Source organism: Chlorocebus sabaeus, chromosome 16, assembly GCF_047675955.1.
Source record: "Chlorocebus sabaeus isolate Y175 chromosome 16, mChlSab1.0.hap1, whole genome shotgun sequence".
NCBI lineage: Eukaryota > Metazoa > Chordata > Mammalia > Primates > Cercopithecidae > Chlorocebus > Chlorocebus sabaeus.
The window spans coordinates 28,759,906-28,779,785 of NC_132919.1; the positions used below are offsets into that span (position 1 = coordinate 28,759,906).

Genomic DNA, 19,880 nt, shown 5'->3' on the forward strand with positions numbered 1-19,880 from the left:
GCAATCCTCCTGCCTCAGCCTTCTGAGTAGCTGGGACTACAGATGTGTGCCACCACGCCTGGCTAATTTTTGTATATTTTGTAGAGACGGAGTTTCACCATGTTGCCCAGGCGAGTCTCAAACTCCTAGGCTCAAACAATCGTTCAGCCTCGGCCTCCCAAAGTGCTGGGATTATAGGTGTGAGCCACCTTGCCCAGCCCAACACTAAGTTCTCTTAAGACAAAGTAGTATACTGGAACCTAGCATAGCACCTCATACAAATTAGTCACACAGGAATTTCACAGTTATTCCAAAAGAATGTGTGTTCAAAAAAAAAAATGGGTATGGGTTAGTCAGGGCTAAAGTTTAGTTCACTTTCCTCCTGTATCTGCCTTCTGCTGCGAAGTAACTTTGAAAATGTTAATAATTCACCAGTGTCTGATTATATAGACCCTAGGGTTGGTTCCCACAAATTGCCTGAATCCAAGGCGGGAAAGGATCAGGTATCTTCAAACTCTCAGGCAGAACTCCCCAGTCTCCTAAGAGAAGAGGAAAAAAGAGATAGAGAATGAAAATGAGGAAAGGGAGGGAAATGGACAGTGATGGCGATGGGAGCTGGCTCTGCCTGTGCCTCCCTGCCAGAGTTCCTCCATTCCTGGCCACGCTGGCTCCCACCCTGTCCTGCAGCCTGGCAGTAAACCCTCAGTGCTTGGGAACTGTTACCATCCTTTTCTTCTCCCTCTCTCTCTATTATTATTATTATTTGTGTTACACACAAGACTGGGAGATATGTATTGATTAGGGGCCTTGAGCCGCAGCACATTCCCAGTTTGGGCAAGTGCATCTGCTAAAGATTCCCTTGGTATGAGTTTCTTCCCCTATGCCTTTCATCACTGTTTCTAGACACCGCTGATCTCTATTTTTGTGATTCCTGCAACTTTTCGCCGGAGAGGCTTCTTCCAAATATGACCTTAATAAAGATTTCCCAAAGATCGTTTTCCTGCTGTAAACAGCCTGATCCAGAGGATCAACCTGAGGAAACGGCGGGACTCGCTCATCCTAGGGGGTGTTATTGGGATCTGTACCATCCTGTTGCTGCTGTATGCGTTCCATTGATGGGACATCTGCAGGGACTCTTGACAACCACCACTTTCACGCCCTGGTCTGGAATAAGGAAACGTCTGAGGGAGAAGTTGACTGTCTTGATAATTAGCCTGACCAGCAGGATGAATGCAAGGCTGACAGTGATGGACTCTGTGACATGGTCAGGTTGAGCTGAAGCCACAGTTTTTCTGTGCTGTCTTTTCTAACACATTTTTCTGTTTTTAATTAAAAAACACCAAAAAGATTTTCAGTTGCTTTTGTCTCCTAGGAGGCAAGTAAACCAATCAAAAACAGAGTTTTCTGTGTTTCCGTGATAGTGTTGAAGCCTGATGACAAGCCAGGTCTTACAGCTGGGCTCTTTAGAAAACCAGGTTTCTACATCCAAAGACTGCTTTTCTTTTAGCCACCAGATTGGATTGTGAATAAAAAAAATTCTTGTCCTCTTATTTTACACTCATAATGAGAAATCGCAAGTTCTTTCTCGATAATCTGTGCTATAGATTTCTACTCTGTCTCCTCAACTCTGTTGATATTTAAGGAAAATTCTGTTTTTCATAGATTCTTTGAGATGCTGTTGGACCAACTTCAGCACGTTTGAGGTTGTCTGAAATGGAGATCACTGTAAAACTGTCTTTTTTTTTCTTTTAAATTACAAGTACACTGGGGTTAATTGTATTGCTGGAAAAACATCAAGAATGACAGTCTCATATTTAAGGCACCAGTCATTGTTTCCATTTTTAAAAAATTCTTCCCTTGGATTAATATTTTCTAATGAAAAGAAGTGAAATCTCAGTTCCACTAGGATAAAAGAAACGAATCACCAGTGTCTGTCAGTGCCCCCACTGCTCCTCATCATACCAGCAGTGACACTGGTAACGGAGGAAGGGGACTGCTCAGTTTCTAATGTGATCTATTCAAAAAGCCACATATAAAAGGGCATTGAGGGCTCACTGTCCAGAGAATTCCATTTGTAAATGCTCCACAATGTATGGGCAAAAGTTTAAGGACTACTGCCTGATGTACGAGAAGTCCCGTGTCCTGTGAAAATCTGTTCATTCCAAATCTGGTAAGCATTTCCAAACATCTAGAGAATGGTTTCGCTGTTGAGGGTGCATGTGGCAGAATCTGTCTGTCTCTGCACCTGTCTTCTGTTACCATCCCTGGACAGTGACAGATTTTAAACCAGCCACCAGAATTAGTTTTGAGTTAACCATTTCTTAGTTTCTGTAAATTCATGACTTGTCTTACTGAACTACAACCTGGTTTGTAGACTTCCAGCATCTACACTGCTGCTCTTCACCATTGGGATTCACTGTGGTATCTATAGTATTGGCTTCAGTCTGAGCCACAGGGAATAAAAGGATATCAGCATGTAGTTCTCAGCTACATCATGGTATATAGATGCTGTTGTTCAGGTGAACTTGCTCATGGGTGGACTAACAGCTGGTTTGGTACAGAGACTGAGAATTTTTTCATTCTGGTGTCAAAGTTTTGTTACATTATGGGTGTGAAGGGCATTTGATATATTTTTCTTAACTATGGGGTTTATTTTTCTAAATATGGGTTGATTGACTGTTCATCAATTCAGGGTACCCTTAAAAGAAAAGTTTTCCCATTGTGAACCTTAAAGGATCAGGGAAGTAAGTTCATTGATTAAATTCTCTGTTGGGAGAACAAAACTTTTCTCCCCTGACACTTTATTATCTTTGATTTTTCAAAGGGCCTTGATTGGTGGTTGTGTCTCGGTTAGAATTTATGGGACTTTGCTATGTAGTTGGCATTTATAAAAGCTGAAGTATCATAAATAAAGTTATTTATTTAATTATACTACCAGTCTTTTTTACTGGTCTGATTCTTCGTTGCATTCATTAAAGCTGATTGTGTGAGAGTGAACTGGGACACAAGCTAGTCTAGCTCACTGCAGCCAAGCAAACAAACCAGGTTGATGGCTGATGGGCCTTTCCATTAGGGTTTTGCTTATGTGAAGTAATGGAATTAAGTTGGTTATTTTCTTTTTAAAAATAAACCGGTTCTTCCAAGGAAGTTAAAGGCTTGGTGTAGATGTTGGTGTCAGATAGGTCTGACTAACCTCCCCATGCAGCAGCCCATAGTGAGATGGCCAAGGGCCACATGTAGACAGCTAGGCCAGTGCTTTTTCCTCTTAGGGCTTCTTTGCAGAAAGAAACCTCCAGCAAGGGAAGAGAGGTGTGTGTCCCCAGGAAGGGGCTCCGTGTGGATCCCATGAAGGGATTTGAGCTCTTTTAGCTCCATGTCATTTAACTTTTTTGTTTAACCACCTTGGCTAAACAGCCAAGAGGAGGTCAGCCAGGAGGTCAGAAGGAATTTTTTATTTCTGGATCCAAATGTTGCCTCTTAGGGGAAGTTATGCCCCCTCAACTATTGTCTTATTATAATGAATCTTTCCTTTTTGATCCTTTTAAGTAACCACTCAAAACTTTTCATTTCACTGAAAAAATATGAAAAACCATGACAATAGGGCTGGGTGCAGTGACTCACTCCTGTCATCTTAGCACTTTGGGAGGCCAAGGCAGGCGGATCGTTTGAGGCCAGGAGTTTGAGACCAGCCTGGTCAACGTAGCGAGACTCTGTCTCTACAAAAAAAAATTAAAAGATTAGCCTGACATGATGGGGAGTGCCTGTGTCCTAGCTCACAGCTACCGAGGCTGAGACCAGAGGATCACTTGATCCCAGGAGTTCAAGCCTTCAGTGAGCCATGATTGCACCACTGCACTCCAGCCTGGATGACAGAGTGAGACCCTGTTTCAAAAAAAAAAAAAAAGAAAAAAGAAAAAAGACATGGCAACGAAAACAGGAAATTCCAAAAGATGTATTTCTGACATTTTGTTTTAGTGTGTACTGATGACTCTAGTAAAAATGTTTAATGAATTCACCACTCAAGTTCAAACTCAGATCCAAGTGCTTTAGCTCATCTATCCTGGCAATCCCTACATTCTTGTCACTTCTTATTAATGATGCTGGAGGACTCCCTGTAATCTGCATTGCTCACCTTTTCTTTCTCTCATTTTAGAAAGGGGCTTTCCTTCTCTATGATTCTCCTGTCTTTTTCTGTACTGCCTGGTACTCAGATCAGGCATGAAAGAAAATGGAGACAGGTGATGAGAGGAGATACCATGAGGGCAAAATCCTTATACCCAGAACCAAATAATACTTTAGCTCTTTCATACTGAGTGTGAATACATCTGAATGGTAAAAGATACTGAGCCTTTTGATGCAGTGGCTCTTGGCCTCTATGGAATTCAGGCACCTTGGGTTTGCATTCCCATTATTAATTTTCTGTTTCGCTGTTAGTGATCTCAACCTGATGAAAATGACTTTAAAGAACTGGACTAGCCTTTTGGTTTCTGATACCTCATTTGATCGTTTGTCAGGTACGATTTTTGGAAATGGATTGAGTTTTCTAACTTGGAAGATTTGAGTTGTTGGGAATAACTGGCCATGTCTAGTGTTACAGTGAGTTTTATGGCAAATGTAACTAAAGAAGAAATGGATTCTGCTCAGAAAGTTAGAATCATTGTGTTCCACTCTCCTGTTAGGTTAAGGGTGGTTTACCCTGGTCTCCAAAAAGATGCAGAACTTTTCATCACGATCTTAATAAACTAATCTTGTTTCTTCCATTATAAACCTGCATACTCTTGGGTTTTGTAGGCAAAAAGAAACTGAGGGAGAGGCAAGTAAATTTTGAGGAGTTTAGTGGATAAGAAGCCCAAAGCTGAACCATGCATGGTCTTGAGGGATCTTTCTCGTTTTCTCTGTACCTGAGAGCTCACTTTAATATCAAAGTGTTTGCATCCATTCCCACCCTGTTAGCTCTTAAGGGGGAGGAAAATCAATTCCAACCAGACTTCCCTGTGATGGAAGATGTTCCTCTTGAAAAAATGCCAGTACAGATTTTTAAAACCTATTATTTTCCAAATGCACTTTGTAAGTTTTTGCTTTTAAAATAGCTTCTTGGAACCAATTTTATTGTATTTGTACTTAATTTTTGTTCTCATCTAAATGTGCATTTTCTGACTGTATAGAAGAAGCTTTGGTATGTAATTTAATAATAAATTAGAAATCTAAATGATTGCATTTGTGGTGGTTTATATTGAAACAGTAACCATCAAGGTAGTTTGGGGATAGAGATTATGGTATCTTTGGTGTTGGTAAGTGTTTCTCATGATGTCCTGAAACCCAGGATGAAATAATACAGGTGCTGAAAAGCTGTCATGTGTCATTCAGAAACCATCATATGAACAGTCCACTAGTGTTTTAGCCCTAGAAGTGAAGGGGAATCTCTTATCAACATGAAACTTCAGGAGGCATGACGGGAATCTAAAATTGTAGAATTGGCTGGGTGCAGTGGCTCACACCTGTAATCCCAGCAGTTTGAGAGGCCGAGGCAGGAGGATTGCTTGAGACCAGGAGTTCAAGACCAGCCTGGGCAACATAGCAAAGACCTTGTCTCTACAAAAACTAAAATTAGCCATTCATGATAGTGTGCACCTATAGTCCCAGCTACCTGGGAGGCTGAAGTGGGAGGATCATGAGCCCAGGAGGTGAAGGCTGCAGTAAGCAATGATTGTGTCACTGTACTTCAGCCTGGGTGACAGAGACCCTGTCTCAAAAATAAATTAATTTTTAAAAAATAGTGTGCTGCTGGGCTTTAGTACATTAGTTGTGCAACCAGCACCACTGTCTAATTTTAGAACTTTGCAGTTAATTCAGCCAGTGTGTCAATTCCTCCTCTATAAAATGGTGATAAGGATGGCTACCATAATTGTACCCTGATTATATTGTCAGGGTTATGTGAGGAAATGCTCATAAGCATCTCAGCAAAACCAGGGGTGCAGGACTGACCTGACGTAAGAGATATCCTTGGGTTTGTCCTAATAGTGAGAAACCAGGCCTCTTTAGCCTCTTTCGTTCCCTCTTGCTGATGTGGGAGAGGAGAGAACATTCAAGAAGTGATCAGCAGGCATCCTTACCTTTGATAAAGGCAACTAAGAGGGGAAATGTAAGTTAGGTTCTCTGCAGATAGACAGGTGGAACCCAGCAATCAGTTTAACCAGCCTCCAAGCGGCTCTGATGCACACCAAAGGTGGAGAACCACTACTCTTGAGTGTCACGCTCTACAGGTACACACATTCTATTTAGTCATTCCATTCTAGACCGATTGCTTTTATTTTTAGTTGGGAACTGTTACAAATTGTGCTGCTCTGGACATTCTCAAACATGGGTTTTGGAACACACATGTACACTTTTCTGTTGATTATACCTAGGAATAAGATTGTTGGATTGTAGGTGATGCACACACTCAGTTTTAAGATACGTTGTCAAGACAATTGTGCCAATGCCTATGCCTACCAGTAATGTGTGAATATTCCATTTCCTTCACATCCTCAGCAACACTTAATGATGCCAGTCGAAATTTGCATTTCCCTGATGGCTAAGGAGGTTGGGCATTTTTACATACTCACTAGCTATTAGGATATCTTTCTTTATGTAATATCCCTTCAGATGTTTGCATATTGATTAATCGGACTGTCTTTTTCCAGTTAATTTTTCCTTTGTTGGATAAATATGTTGCAAATATACCATCCCATTCTGTGACTTGTCGTTTACTTTCTTTCCTCTTTTTTTTTTTTTTTTTTTTTTTTGAGATAGAGTCTTACTCTGTCACCCAGGCTGGAGTACAGTGGTGTGATCTCAGCTCACTGCAACCTCCGCCTCCCGAATTCAAGCAATTTTTCCTGCTTCAGCCTCCCCAGTAGCTGGGATTACAGGCGTGTGCCACCTCACCCAGCTAATTTTTTTGTATTTTCAGCAGAGACTGGTTTTCACCATGTTGGCCAGGCTGGTCTCGAACTCCTGACCTCAAATGATCCGCCTGCCTCAGCCTCCCAAAGTGTTGGGATTACAAGCGTGAGCCACTGCACCCAGCCATACTTTCTTTTTTCTTTTTCTTTTTCTTTTTTTTTTTGAGATGGAGTCTTGCTCTGTCACCCAGGCTGGAGTACAGTGGCGTGATCTCAGCTTACTGCAACCTCCATCTCCTGGGTTCAAGCGATTCATGCCTCAGCCTCCCAAGTAGCTGGAATTACAGGTGTGGGCCACCACACCTGGCTGATTTTTGTATTTTTGGTAGAGATGGGATTTCACCATGTTGGTCAGGCTGGTCCCGCCCACCTTGGCTTTCCAAAGTGCTGGGATTACAGGCATGAGCCACCATGCCCGGCCTTGTTCTACTTTCTTAATGGTGGTTTTGATGAAGTTCTTAATTTTAATGTAACTCAATTTATCCATTTTTTTCCTTCGTGGCTAATGTTTTTATATCTTGTTAAGGAATCTGCCTGCCTCCAATGCCATGAAGATATTCTCCCAAGTTTTTTTTTTTTTTCCTAGAAGGTGTATTATTTTGCTTTTCAATTTAGAACTATAAATATTCTGCAACTGATTACTATGTATGATTTGAGGCAGGGGTCAAGATTCATTTTTCTATATGGATATGCAGTTGATCCAGCACCATTTGACAAGGTCATCCTTTCTTCACGGCACTGGAGCACCAGCTTTGTCATGAGTGAAGCAGTTGTCTAGGTGGGAGTCTTTTTCTGGATGTTTCATTCTTTTCCATTGGTCTGTTTCTCTACCCTTGAGAAAATACCACTCTATCTTAATTACTCTAATTTTACAACAAGTCCTGATACCAGGTAGTACAGGTCCTGCGGGTGTGTTCTGTTTCCTCAAGGTTGTCTTGGCTATTCTTGGTCTTTTGCATTTTTGTATAAATTACAGAATCACTTTGTCAGCTTCCAAGAAAAACTTGCCAGATTTTGATTGGTATTATACTATGTATGTAGATCAATTGGAGGAGAATGAACATCATTACAATATTGACTCTTTCGATTCATGTCATGATATTTCCCTCCACTTATTTCAGTCCTGTTAATATTTTAGTACTGCTCCACCTGTCTGCCCTCCAGGCTTGTGCTGGCCTCTGGGATGGACGAGCTTTGGGTACACTTGGAGAAAGAACTCCAGATGTCACCTCCTACCCTCCATGGTTCTCTCCTTGACTGTGGCAAGGAGAGGTGGTGAAGGGAAGAGACCAAATAGGAGTCAGAGGAAGGGAGGCTGCAGTAACCCACTGCACCTTGGTACAGGGTCCTGTGCTGGAGATGATTAAGTATGTAAGGAAAAAATCACAAGGCTGGTTATAGTCATACTGGGTAGCAGACAATGGGATGTAAAGGAGAAAGAAGCCTGGATACTTTGGCAAGAGGAGAGCTTAGTATGCATGGATTGGACAGGACTGGTCCTAAAACTCCCTTCATCACAAAAAAGCTGCCTGCCCCTGGAGAAGATTCCCCTCATTGGGCCTCTGTCCTCACCGTGAAATGAGAGGACTTGGACCTGATGCTCTGGATGCTTCCTTCAGCTCTGCCACTAGAATGCTGGTACTGATGGAGGATGATGGCAAGAAGCTAGATTGAGTGTAAATGTCTTGCCCTTTGCCCTGTCCCTCCAGGTGTAGTCTTTGAACTCTAACCATCCATGCACTCTTCCTTTCCACAGAACAGGCCCCTGTTTCAGGCTGACTTCATCCTGCTGGATGGAATTCCAGCCAATGTGATCCAAAGAGGGAAGCAGTACCAGGCTGCAGCCCTCGTCATGGTGAAGATGGAGCCTTCTGGGAAGCTGCTACCCATGGTCATCCAGGTGAGGGCCCTGGACCTCCCTGCCAACTCTTTGCTCTGTTCATTTTAACCTCTGCTCCCAGGGACCCAGCCTCCTGGCTTTTGGCTCCCAAAGCTACCCCCACTCAGCAGGTCTACCTTGTGTTCAGTCACCCAGTGATTGCTTGCTGTCTTTTCCTGACCTTCCTCACCTGGAACTACCTTCTAAGAGTCATAACGGCATCTCTTTGTTCTCATCCTGAGGCTACTCAACCTCTTTGTGACCTTTGAATCTACTGAATATTCCCTCTTAAACATGTTTTCTCCTTTTGGTTTTTTTGATTTTTTTTCACTCCTATTGTTCACATAGTGAGTGGACAGGAATTGTCAGTTCTCATACATCCAGCTTCTCCTTCTCAGTCTACTGCCCTGACTCAGACCCTCATGACATTTCTCCCAAAGCACCGTTAACCTTACTTGGCTTCCTTCTACCATTCTCTCCTGCACTTAACCTATCATTGCATTCACAGGGCACCACAGATAGTGAGAGGCAGGTTGGAGGGGTCTTCATTCTTCCTACTACTTGGAAGGCAATAATCTTACATTAGCCATATGTTTCCCCCAGAACACCAGCATAGCGTCATCCATATGGGGGAGAGGTGAATAAATGCTTAATTCTTCCTCCTTCTGGCTCCTGCCTCCCAGCTTCAGCTCTCCCACCCCAATACTGTTCCTGCCCTCGGATCCTCTGCTTGCCTGGCTCCTGGCCAAATCCTGGATCTGAAACTCAGATTCCAACTGCACAAGCTCCGATACTATTTGCTGAACACTCATCTGGTAGCTGAAGTCATTGCTGTCATCACCATAATGTGCCTCCCACGTTTGCGCCCTGTCTTCAAGGTACAAGCTCTACCACTCTCCATGTCCCAAAGCAACAACCCAACAGCTGCCTAGTTTTTAAGAAATCTAAGGCACCTGGGACAACATGTAAACAGAGCTGCTTGAAATTTCACAAACATCCGTATGATATTGCAGCAAAGAATCTTCATGGCAATTTGTAAATGGAGGCAAGAGGAGGAGACAGATAATTGAGCCAGGGCCTTCAGCCTTATGATTGTACTTTTAATGTCTAAATTAATTTAATGTAAACTAATTATAGACTCACAGGCAGTTGTTAGAAATATTAAAGAGATCCCATGTATCCCATTAAGTCAAGTCACTTAGCATGTATCCAGTACATGTTGTAGGGTGGTTCTCTGAAATTCTCTAGCAATGGGTCTCGAGTAGAGTAGGAAAACAAAAATAATAAGCAAAAGTGTTGCGTCTGCACTGGGAGATTTATCATTTATCGTGAAAGACAGGCAGTACATATGAGAAAAAAACAGAAAACAATATCTGTGATACAGTTTGGATGTTTGTCCCTCCAATTCTCTTGTTGAAGTGTAATCCCTAATGTTGGATGTGGGGCCTGGTGGAAGGTGTTTGGATCATGGCTTCATGCTGTCCTCCCAATAATGAGTGAGTTCTCACTCTGAGTTCACACAAGATCTGGTTGTTTAAAAGAGTATGGCGCCTCCCCTCTCTCTCTTGCTCCTGCTCTCCTGCGCCCTCTCTCCATGTGACATGCCTGCTCTGCTCCCCCTTCACCCTCCACCATGGTTGAAAGTTTCCTGAAGCCTCACTAGAAGCTAAGCAGATGCCAGCGTGCTTCCTATACAGCCTGCAGAACCGGGAGCCACTTAAACCTCTTTTCTTAGTAAATTATCCAGTCTCAGATAATCCCTCGTAGTGATGCAGAACCGACTAACACAATCTGGAAACAGAGTTTGAGATGAAGAGAAATAGCTGTAATCACTATAGTATCTATGGAGAATGTCCCACCACTAGTGGGGAGTCTTTAGGTAGAAGACCAAAGGACAAGGCGAGCAGCCCAGCAGGTTTCTCATACCTGACCAAGGAGAGAGGTAGATAAAGACATTAGCATGGCAGTGACAGGTGGATGGAAGAGAAAAATCAAATACGTGGTGATGGGGGAAGAGTAGCTGCAGCATGCCTGTGTCCAAGATGGAACGGAGAACTTCTGTTGGAGATGTAAGCTCCTTATCACCTAGGAGCCTACAGGGGGCATGTTGTACTTCCCTAGAAATACTGACATTTTACAAAACAGTGAGTCTAGTATCTATTGCTAGGCAGAAAGCAGCATAATAAAACTTGGGCTTGCTTAAACATGTTTTCAAAATCTTTATGACATTTTATATATACAAAAAGGGAGCAAAATGATAAAAGCTTATGAACCAGAGCAGTTGTCAGAAGCAGTAAAGTCAGGAGAGGGAGGCAATTTGAGGGACAAAGATGAGGTGTTCTGTTTTAGATGCATGGAGTTCGAAGAGTTGGCAAGAGATGCAAGTGAGCGCCTGGCAGGCTGGACAGCTGGGTTGTGTTTCTGCTGCTGGTCACCACCTCCACCCCCAAATCTGGCTATTACTAGTTGTGGTCCCTCTGGGTCTGAGAGAACATAGATAAGACAGGCAGTAATATGGAATCTTAGATTTGATTGCCTTCATGCTGTCTTTGCCTCACCATCCGATGCCCAGGTTGAATAGGTTAAGGCCACCCTCACACCTCAGAATCCCCCTTCACTAGTTCAGCCCCCTGTACACCCATCTCCCTCACATAACTATTTCCTCCCATGGCAGACAGCTGAGTTGTTGTCAAGACCCAGAGGAGGGCTAAGCCTGCAAATATAAAAGTTACGTGTGCAGGCTGTGGACTCAGACTGTTGGAGTCCGAGTCCTCAGTCCTTAACAGGTGTATGTTTCGGGGTCCTCATCTCTGAATGGAGATAACAGAATTTACATTGTGAGGTTGTTAAGGGATTAAACAACAGGACAGACAGCGTGACTCAGGATCAGTTAGAGAGATGTGTGAGTTCTTCCTATTACTATGTAGCAATATGTTGTTATTGTTTATCCTTGGGTATGTTGTTATTATTTTTTATTTATTTATTTTTTTTACCTTCAGCCAACTCACTCCATGTTGTTATTATTAGTTGCTTTCCTTGGGTATCTACCCACCTTATCTGGACTTTGGGTTTTCTGTGACATTCACCATCTTTTCATGGAGTTTTCCAGGTTCAAGCCAATGCCAGCTGCTTTGATATCTTTGCCTCAAGAGTATTCTTTGGGCCGGTCCTGTGTGTCTGGCATTAAAGACCTTACATAGATGCCAACAGCATAAACCCTGCATATGAACCAATTGAAAATGAAGACAAAATAGTTCTTTTTTTTGTATTTTTAGAGACAGGGTATTGCTCTGTTACCTAGGCTGGAGTTCAGTGGCACAATCACAGCTCACTGCAGCTTCAGTTTCCTGGGCTCAAGGGATCCTCCTGCCTCAGTCTCCTGAGTAGCTTAGTCTATAGGCATACACCACTACACCTGTGTGCCTGGCTAATTTTTAACTTTAATTAGGGACAGAGGCTTGCTGTGTTGCCTAGGCTGGTCTCGAACTTCTGGCCTCAAGTGATCCTCTGCCTTGGCCTCCAAAAGTACTGGGATTATAGGTGTGAGCCACCATGTTTGGCCCCAAATAGGTTAGGAATAAAAGAAATGAATGTGAGAATCAGGGACCCCTTTTTTAAGGGTCAAAGAAAAGCAGGAAAGAGGAAACCTATAACAGTATCTAACTGGGGCCAGGGAAGATTTGGTGAGAATAGCTTGGCTTTGCTCCACGAATTCTGACTGAAGGCACCATACTCAACACCACTTCAATATAAACAATAAGAGTGGGATGATCAGAGATTGGAGGAACAGCTTTGAAAATAAGCAGAGGCTAGTTTAAGCTATAAGGGTGTGAATGGTAGAGGAGGTATAAAAAAATCAAAAGTTAAGGGGCTGATTCTTAAAGGGCACCTGTACTCAAGGTGGAAATAATAGAGGTAATGATGACAGCTGCTATTTGAGGACTTGTGTACCTGAGGCACTGTGCTAAAAATGCTCTCTCTACATCACGGACATAAACATCACCACAGTGCCTGAAATAAGAGACCTGGTTATCACCTCCCACTGACAGATAAGGAGATCAACATTCAGAGAGTTTATTACATTGCCAATATCAAAGCTAAAGGTGAGCATGGACTCAAATCCAGGTCAGTCTGACTCCAGGGCACGACGCACAGGGAAGTCGGAGAGCGCGAGCGAGCGGGAGTGTGAGTGTCAGGGCAGCAGGAAACCAGCCTGTCAAGGCAGCAGCAGTGAGGAAAGCATCGAGAGGAGAAGACTCCATGCTATGTGACGGGCCCTACCAGGAAAGAGCCAAGCATGGTCTCCACCAACCACCTCTCCAATCTCCTCCTTGCCAGCCCCTGATCCCCCATATCTACTACATCATGGAAACCAACACCTGGACCTGATCCCAACGTATCTCAGAAGGTGGAATATTTGCTAAGATAAGAAGGGAATGGGGCACGAGGCCACCTAATCATCCAACAATCTCTGTCCTGCCAGCTTCAAGATCTCCCAGACCAACCTGTGTGAATGCCCTGAACCTTAAGCCCCTGAGCCCTATCCCTTTTATAGCCATGACTTTAAATATGAAAACCCCATCTGTGAACCCCCTTTATAGTATGTCCTCATTCTCCAGCTGTGCTTCCATCCCTCAAGACCTGTCATCTCTCTTGTCCCAGGCAGTGAGCACAGGTGGAGGGGGCCATGTGCAGTTGTTCCATCGGGCAGCGGCTCAGCTGACCTGCTGCTCCCTCTGTCGTCCTGATGACCTGGCTGCCCATGGCCTGCTGGGACTCCCACGTGCTCTCCATGACCATGATGCTTTAGGCCCTGGGAGATTATTGCCCGGTGGGTGAGGGGGAGCTGAGAAGTGGGGCATAGTGGGGAGGAGGGGAGCTCTGACCTGAGACCAGCATGGGGCAAAAAGCAAAGTGAAAATGAGAAGATCCAGACAGGAGGAGCAGAGAACTCAATCATGGGGAGAGACGAGGAAGAGTGAGGACACAGTGGGTGGTTCTGAAAATGAGGAGACTGGGATGGGGCAGAGAGAGGAGGTGAGGGGAGCTGTCGGGGGAGACAGAGGTCTGGGACAAAACAGGATTTTGTGAGGAAGCATGGCAGCAACTGTGGGAATTCCTGGAACTAAGGACCCACATCTCTTTCCACGAGACACTAATGTGTTTAGAGGGTTGGGGATGTCCTGAAGGCATGTCTTGTGAGGTCTCTCCAGATACACTGAAAGCATTGGGCAGATGTCACAGAAAGAGGAGGACAGGTCAGAAGCCGGGCCTCCTGCTCTCTGAGGCTCAGGCGCCTTCTCCCCTGGGCGGGTGTGTGGAGATTGTCCACCTCTTCTACCAAAGGGATGATATGGTGAAGGTGGATGCTGAGCTGCAGGCCTGGTGTCAGGAGATCATGGAGGTGGGGCTGTGCCAGGACCAGGACTGAGGTAAGATCTGTCTCAGAGACTGGAGCTCCTAGGAGACTCTGCCAGGGACCCTTCCCAGTGCTGCCCTTCTGGGGACAGGACCCCAGCCTCTCATCACACCCCCCTCCCTCCACCCAGGAAAGCATCTGCATCCCATTCCCACCTCCCCAGACTCAGGACAGTTCTAGAGACCTGAGGACTGTCCTCCTTGGAGACCCTGGCCATCAACCCCTACCCCCACCCCACCCCAGTCACAGATGCCCCTGAGCTGTCATATCCTCGGGCCCAACAAGGCTGGAGCCACAGCCCTGAGAGGGTCTGCCAGTCCCTGCTGGGGCTCATGTTCTCACTTCACGTTTGCTTTTTACCTAAGGATGCAAACAGGGAGATTTTCCCTTCCAAAGCCCAGAGTGACCCACCTTGGCTTTCCCTCCCTTCGCCTCCTGCCTGCTACTGTCCAGCACACACGAAGGGCCCAGGCCTGCTGCACCCTCACGGCAGTGCAGGGCCAGCTGTATATGCTTTGGCTTCAACCTGAACTCAATGCCCTGACGCTTGGGTCAGTTTCTTTGGGTCAGCCCCTTCCCTAGGATCTAGCTGCTACCTTTTGTCCCTGCCCACTACATTTTTATTGATGCAGAAGAACTAGCCTTTCTTGGGCCCTTCCCAGGTTTGTTTTCCTCTCTCTCGCACACATGGGCCAGCCGGGATTGTTTAAGTCATCCTTCAGCTCCTCTCCCTTCATCCTTCAGAGCAACACCTTGAGTCCCACCCTTTGCCTCTGTGGAAAAATGCAAACACCCACTGGCCAGGCCCTGGGGATACCCGTATCAGTAAACTAACCCCCTGCCTTAAAGGGGAGTCTTGCCCTGGAGGACCTGGGGCTACACCACCCTACCTATCCCACCCCACCCTTTGGGTCCTTCAAGAACCAAACTTTCTCCAGATTTTTAAAAATTTTATTATTTTTATTTATTTTTGAGATGGAGTCTTGCTCTGTTGCCCAGGCTAGAATGCCATGGCATGATCTTGGCTCACTGCAACCTCCACCACCCGGGTTCAAGCGATTCTTCTGCCTCAGCCTTCTGAGTAGCTGGGATTACAGGCATCCGCCTGTAATTTTTATATTTTTAGTAGAGATGGAGTTTCACCATCTTGGCCAGGCTGGTCTGGAACTCCTGACCTCGTGATCCACCCGCCTTGGCCTCCCAAGTGCTGGAAGTTACGGGCATGTGCCATCATGCCCAGCCACTTTCTCGAGTTTTCTAGGTTCGTTCTTTTAGGCAACCCATGCCCCACAAGAACATTATTTCTCTCCTTGGCTCTTGTCTCCCCATGAAGTAGCCACATTAGAGAATGTACAATATGTATTTACATATAAGCATTAACCTCTCATTCCTCATTTCTCTTGTGCCATATTTAATACTCTTTTTACCTCACCATTCTCTCATCACCTGAGGAAAAAGCAATGTACTAATTTTCTTGAAATTTAACTTTCATTTTAAGTTCAGGGGTACATGTGCAGGTTTGTTATATAGGTAAACTTTTGTCTCAGGGGTTTGTTGTACAGATGATTTTGTCACCCAGGTATTAAGCCTAGCGCCCATTGTTATTTTTCCTGATCCTCTCCCTCCTCCCACCCTCCGCCTTCCTGTAGGCCCTGGTGTCTGTTGTTCCCCTCTATGTGTCCATGTGTTCTTGTCATTTAGCTCCCACTTATAAGTATTTGGTTTTTTTGTTCCTGAATTAGTTTGCTAAGGATTGTGGCCTCCATCTCCATTCATGTTTCTGCAAAGGACATGATCTTGCTCTTTTTTATGGCTGCATAGTAGTCCATGGCGTATCTGTACCACATTTTCTTTATTCAGTCTACCATTGATAGGCATTTAGGATGATTCCATGTCTTTGCTATTGTGAATAGAGCTGCAGTGAACATAGGCATGCATGTGTCTTTATGATGGAAAGATTTATATTCCTTTGGGTATATACCTAGCAATGGGGTTGCTGAGTCAAATGGTATTTCTTTTGTTAGGTCTTTGAAGAATTGCTGCACTGTCTTCCACAGTGGTTGAACTGATTTACACTCCCACCAACAGTGTATAAGCTTTCTTTTTTTCTCCACAACCTTGCCACCATCTGTTAATTTTTGACTTTTTAATAATAGCCATTCTGACTGGTGTGAGATGGTATCTCATTGTAGTTTCGATTTGCATTACTCTAATGATCATTGATGTTGAGCTTTTTTTCATATGATTGTTGGCTGCATGTTTTGTCTTATTTTGAAAAGTGTCTGTTCATGTCCTTTGCCCACTTTTTAATGGGGTTGCTTTTTGCTTATAAATTTAAGTTCCTTGTAGATGCTAGGCATTAGATCTTTGTCAGATGCATAGTTTGCAAAAATTTTCTCCCATTCTGTAGGTTGTCTGTTCACTCTATTAATAGTTTCCTTTGCCATGCAGACGCTCTTTAGTTTAATTAGATCCTGTTTGTCAATTTTTGCTTTTGTTGCAATTGCTTTGGTGTCTTCATCATTAAATCTTTGCTCATTCCTATGTCCAGATATTGCCTAGGTTATCTTCCAGGGTTGTTATAGTTTGGGATTTTACATTTAAGTCTTTAATTCATCTTGAGTAAATTTTTGTATATGGTATAAGGAAGAGATCAGTTTCAATCTTCTGCCCATGGCTGGCAAGTTATCCCAGCATCAGCCAAGTGGTTTTTTCATCCCTGCTATATTCAATCTAAATTTATTTAACCATGGAACAATTGTTTTTATTTTACTGTAATATTTTACTAAACAAATACTGTCATTTAAAAGGAGCATTTAACAGAGCATGCATGTCAGACTTATTCGAGGAAATTTGAAAGCAAATACGTATGTACGTCTCTCAGCTTCCATTGATAGGGGTAGAAGAAGGAAGTAAATGATATCAAAGACACTTAGAAAGTATCTGTGAAACCAGCAATTCCAATGAAATCTAGGTAACAGTAATGGCACAGTCCTGACACATGAATTACAAAATTGCATGGGATTTCAAATGGTAGCACTTAGGTGATGATTTTTTAAATGAAAAATTGCCACCCAATTTTACTATATTTTACTCAGATTTCTTTCCTTTGTGTCTATCATCTAAAATACAAACCAATATAAGCCACTACAATATACATATGATTAATAAGGTAGACCTTCCAGTCTATAACGGCAAGGATCAGTGTTTTGAATAGTAAAGAGCAAAGTGGCTAATATTTCTCACTTATCACTTGAGGGGTCTTGGTTCATGCGGGTTCTCAGGACTTATCTTTCTCTACATTGTTCATTTTCAACTAGGAATGAGTGTTGTTTATTGAGATTTAAAATTTTTCTTTTAAGGACTAGGATGGTCCTCTTTTTGGCTAAGTGACCTTGAGCAAGCTATTTAATCTCTGAGTTCTGGTTTCCTTATATCTAAAATGGCCCCCCATGCCCCCACCACACACACACACATTCAGATTTTTGAGACCAAATAAATAATGAACGTGACATTGTTGAAGTGTGGGTAGTACAGTCGGCGTAAGATGATTGCTGTCATATGCCCCACTCTACAAAAACTACCTCCCCAATACGCATGTGGAATAGCAGAGCCCAGGCCCTGCGACGTGACGGAAGTCATTAAATTCTCTGAGGCAAATCTCACACGTAAATTGAGTGGAATAGAATAGCCGATTTCCAGTTTCCTTACTGTCTTTGACATGAGTCTAGGACCTCTCTCTTTCTCTACATTATAATCCAGATACCTAAAACCACTGCCTAAAACCTCCTGGGAATAGGAGGCATGCTTTTGTATTCTTTTTTTAAAAATTTATTATACTTTATGTTATGTTCTAGGGTACATGTGCACAACGTGCAGGTTTGTTACGTAGGTATACATGTGCCATGTTGGTGTGCTACACCCATTAACTCATCATTTACATTAGGTATATCTCCTAATGCTATCCCTCCTCCTCCCTGCACCCACAACAGGCCCTGGTGTGTGATGTTCCACTTCCTATGTCCAAATGTTCTCATTGTTCAATTCCCATCTATGAGTGAGAACATGCGGTGTTTGGATTTCTGTTCTTGCGATAGTTTGCTGAGAATGATGGTTTCCAGCTGCATCTGTGTCCCTACAAAGGACATGAGCTCATCCTTTTTTATGGCTGCACAGTATTCCATGGTGTATATGTGCCACATTTTCTTAATCTAATCTGTCATTGATGGACATTTGGGTTGGTTCCAAGTCTTTGCTATTGTGAATAGTACTTCAATAAACATATGTGTGCATGTGTCTTTACAGCAGCATGATTTATAATCCTTTGGGTATATACCCAGTAATGGGATGGCTGGGTCAAATGGTATTTCTAGTTCTAAATCCTTGAGGAATCGCCACACTGTCTTCCACAATAGTTGAACTAGTTTACAGTCCCACCAACAGTGTAAAAGTGTTCCTATTTCTCCACATCCTCTCCAGCACCTGTTGTTTCCTGACTTTTTAATGATTGCCATTCTAACTGGTGTGAGATGGTATCTCATTGTGGTTTTGATTTGCATTTCTCTGATGGCCAGTGATGACGAGCATTTTTTCATGTGTCTGTTGGCTGCATAAATGTCTTCTTTTGAGAAGTGTCTGTTCATATCCTTTGCCCACTTTTTGATGGGGTTGTTTTTTTCTTGTAAATTTGAGTTCTTTGTAGATTCTGGATATTAGCCCTTTGTCAGATGCATAGATTGCAAAAATTTTCTCCCATTCTGTAGGTTGCCTGTTCACTCTGATGGTGGTTTCTTTTGCTGTGCAGAAGCTCTTTAGTTTAATTAGATCCCATTTGTCCATTTTGGCTTTTGTTGCCATTGCTTTTGGTATTTTAGACATGAAGTCCTGGCCCATGCCTATGGCCTGAATGGTATTGCGTAGGTTTTCTTCTAGGGTTTTTATGGTTTTAGGTCTAACATTAGTCTCTAATCCATCTTGAATTAATTTTTGTATAAGGTGTAAGGAAGGGTTCCAGTTTCAGCTTTCTACTTATGGCTAGCCAGTTTTCCCAACACCACTTATTAAATAGGGAATCCTTTCCCCATTTCTTGTTTTTGTCAGGTTTGTCAAAGATCAGATGGTTGTAGATGTGTGGTATTATTTCTGAGGGCTCTGTTCTGTTCCATTGGTCTATATCTCTGTTTTGGTACTAGTACCATGCTGTTTTGGTTATTGTAGCCTTGTAGTATAGTTTGAAGTCAGGTAGCGTGATGCCTCCAGCTTTGCTCTTTTGGCTTAGGATTGACTTGGAAATGCGGGCTCTTTTTTGGTTCCATATGAACTTTAGTTTTCTCCAGTTCTGTGAAGAAAGTCATTGGTAGCTTAACGGGGATGGCATTGAATCTATAAATTACCATGGGCAGTATGGCCATTTTCACAATATTGATTCTTCCTATCCATGAGCATGGAATGTTCTTCCATTTGTTTGTGTCCTCTTTTATTTCCTTGAGCAGTGGTTTGTAGTTCTCCTTGAAGAAGTCCTTCACATCCCTTGTAAGTTGGATTCCTAGGTATTTTATTCCCTTTGAAGCCATTGTGAATGGGAGTTCACTCATGATTTGGCTCTCTGTTTGTCTGTTATTGGTGTATAAGAATGCTTGTGATTTTTGCACATTGATTT

At 43.3% G+C, this 19,880-nt stretch overlaps 1 protein-coding gene across 9 annotated transcripts in view; it reads left to right on the top strand.

Moving 5' to 3' along the window:
- Positions 1–19,880, top strand: part of GOSR1 (golgi SNAP receptor complex member 1) — an 80,651-nt gene that overhangs the window by 48,335 nt on the left and 12,436 nt on the right. For 7 of the 9 annotated variants that reach the window (XM_008010941.3, XM_073004812.1, XM_073004814.1 and 4 more), the window contains one exon: positions 971–5,194. The exons of 1 other annotated variant lie outside the window; for it this stretch is intronic. In XM_008010941.3, coding sequence (XP_008009132.2) covers positions 971–1,095 — 125 coding nt within the window. In that variant the 3' untranslated portion in view covers positions 1,096–5,194. Of the gene's footprint in view, positions 1–970; positions 5,195–8,679; positions 8,824–19,880 lie in introns of those variants that run through there. One more of the 9 variants, XM_073004818.1, reaches the window with a different exon arrangement.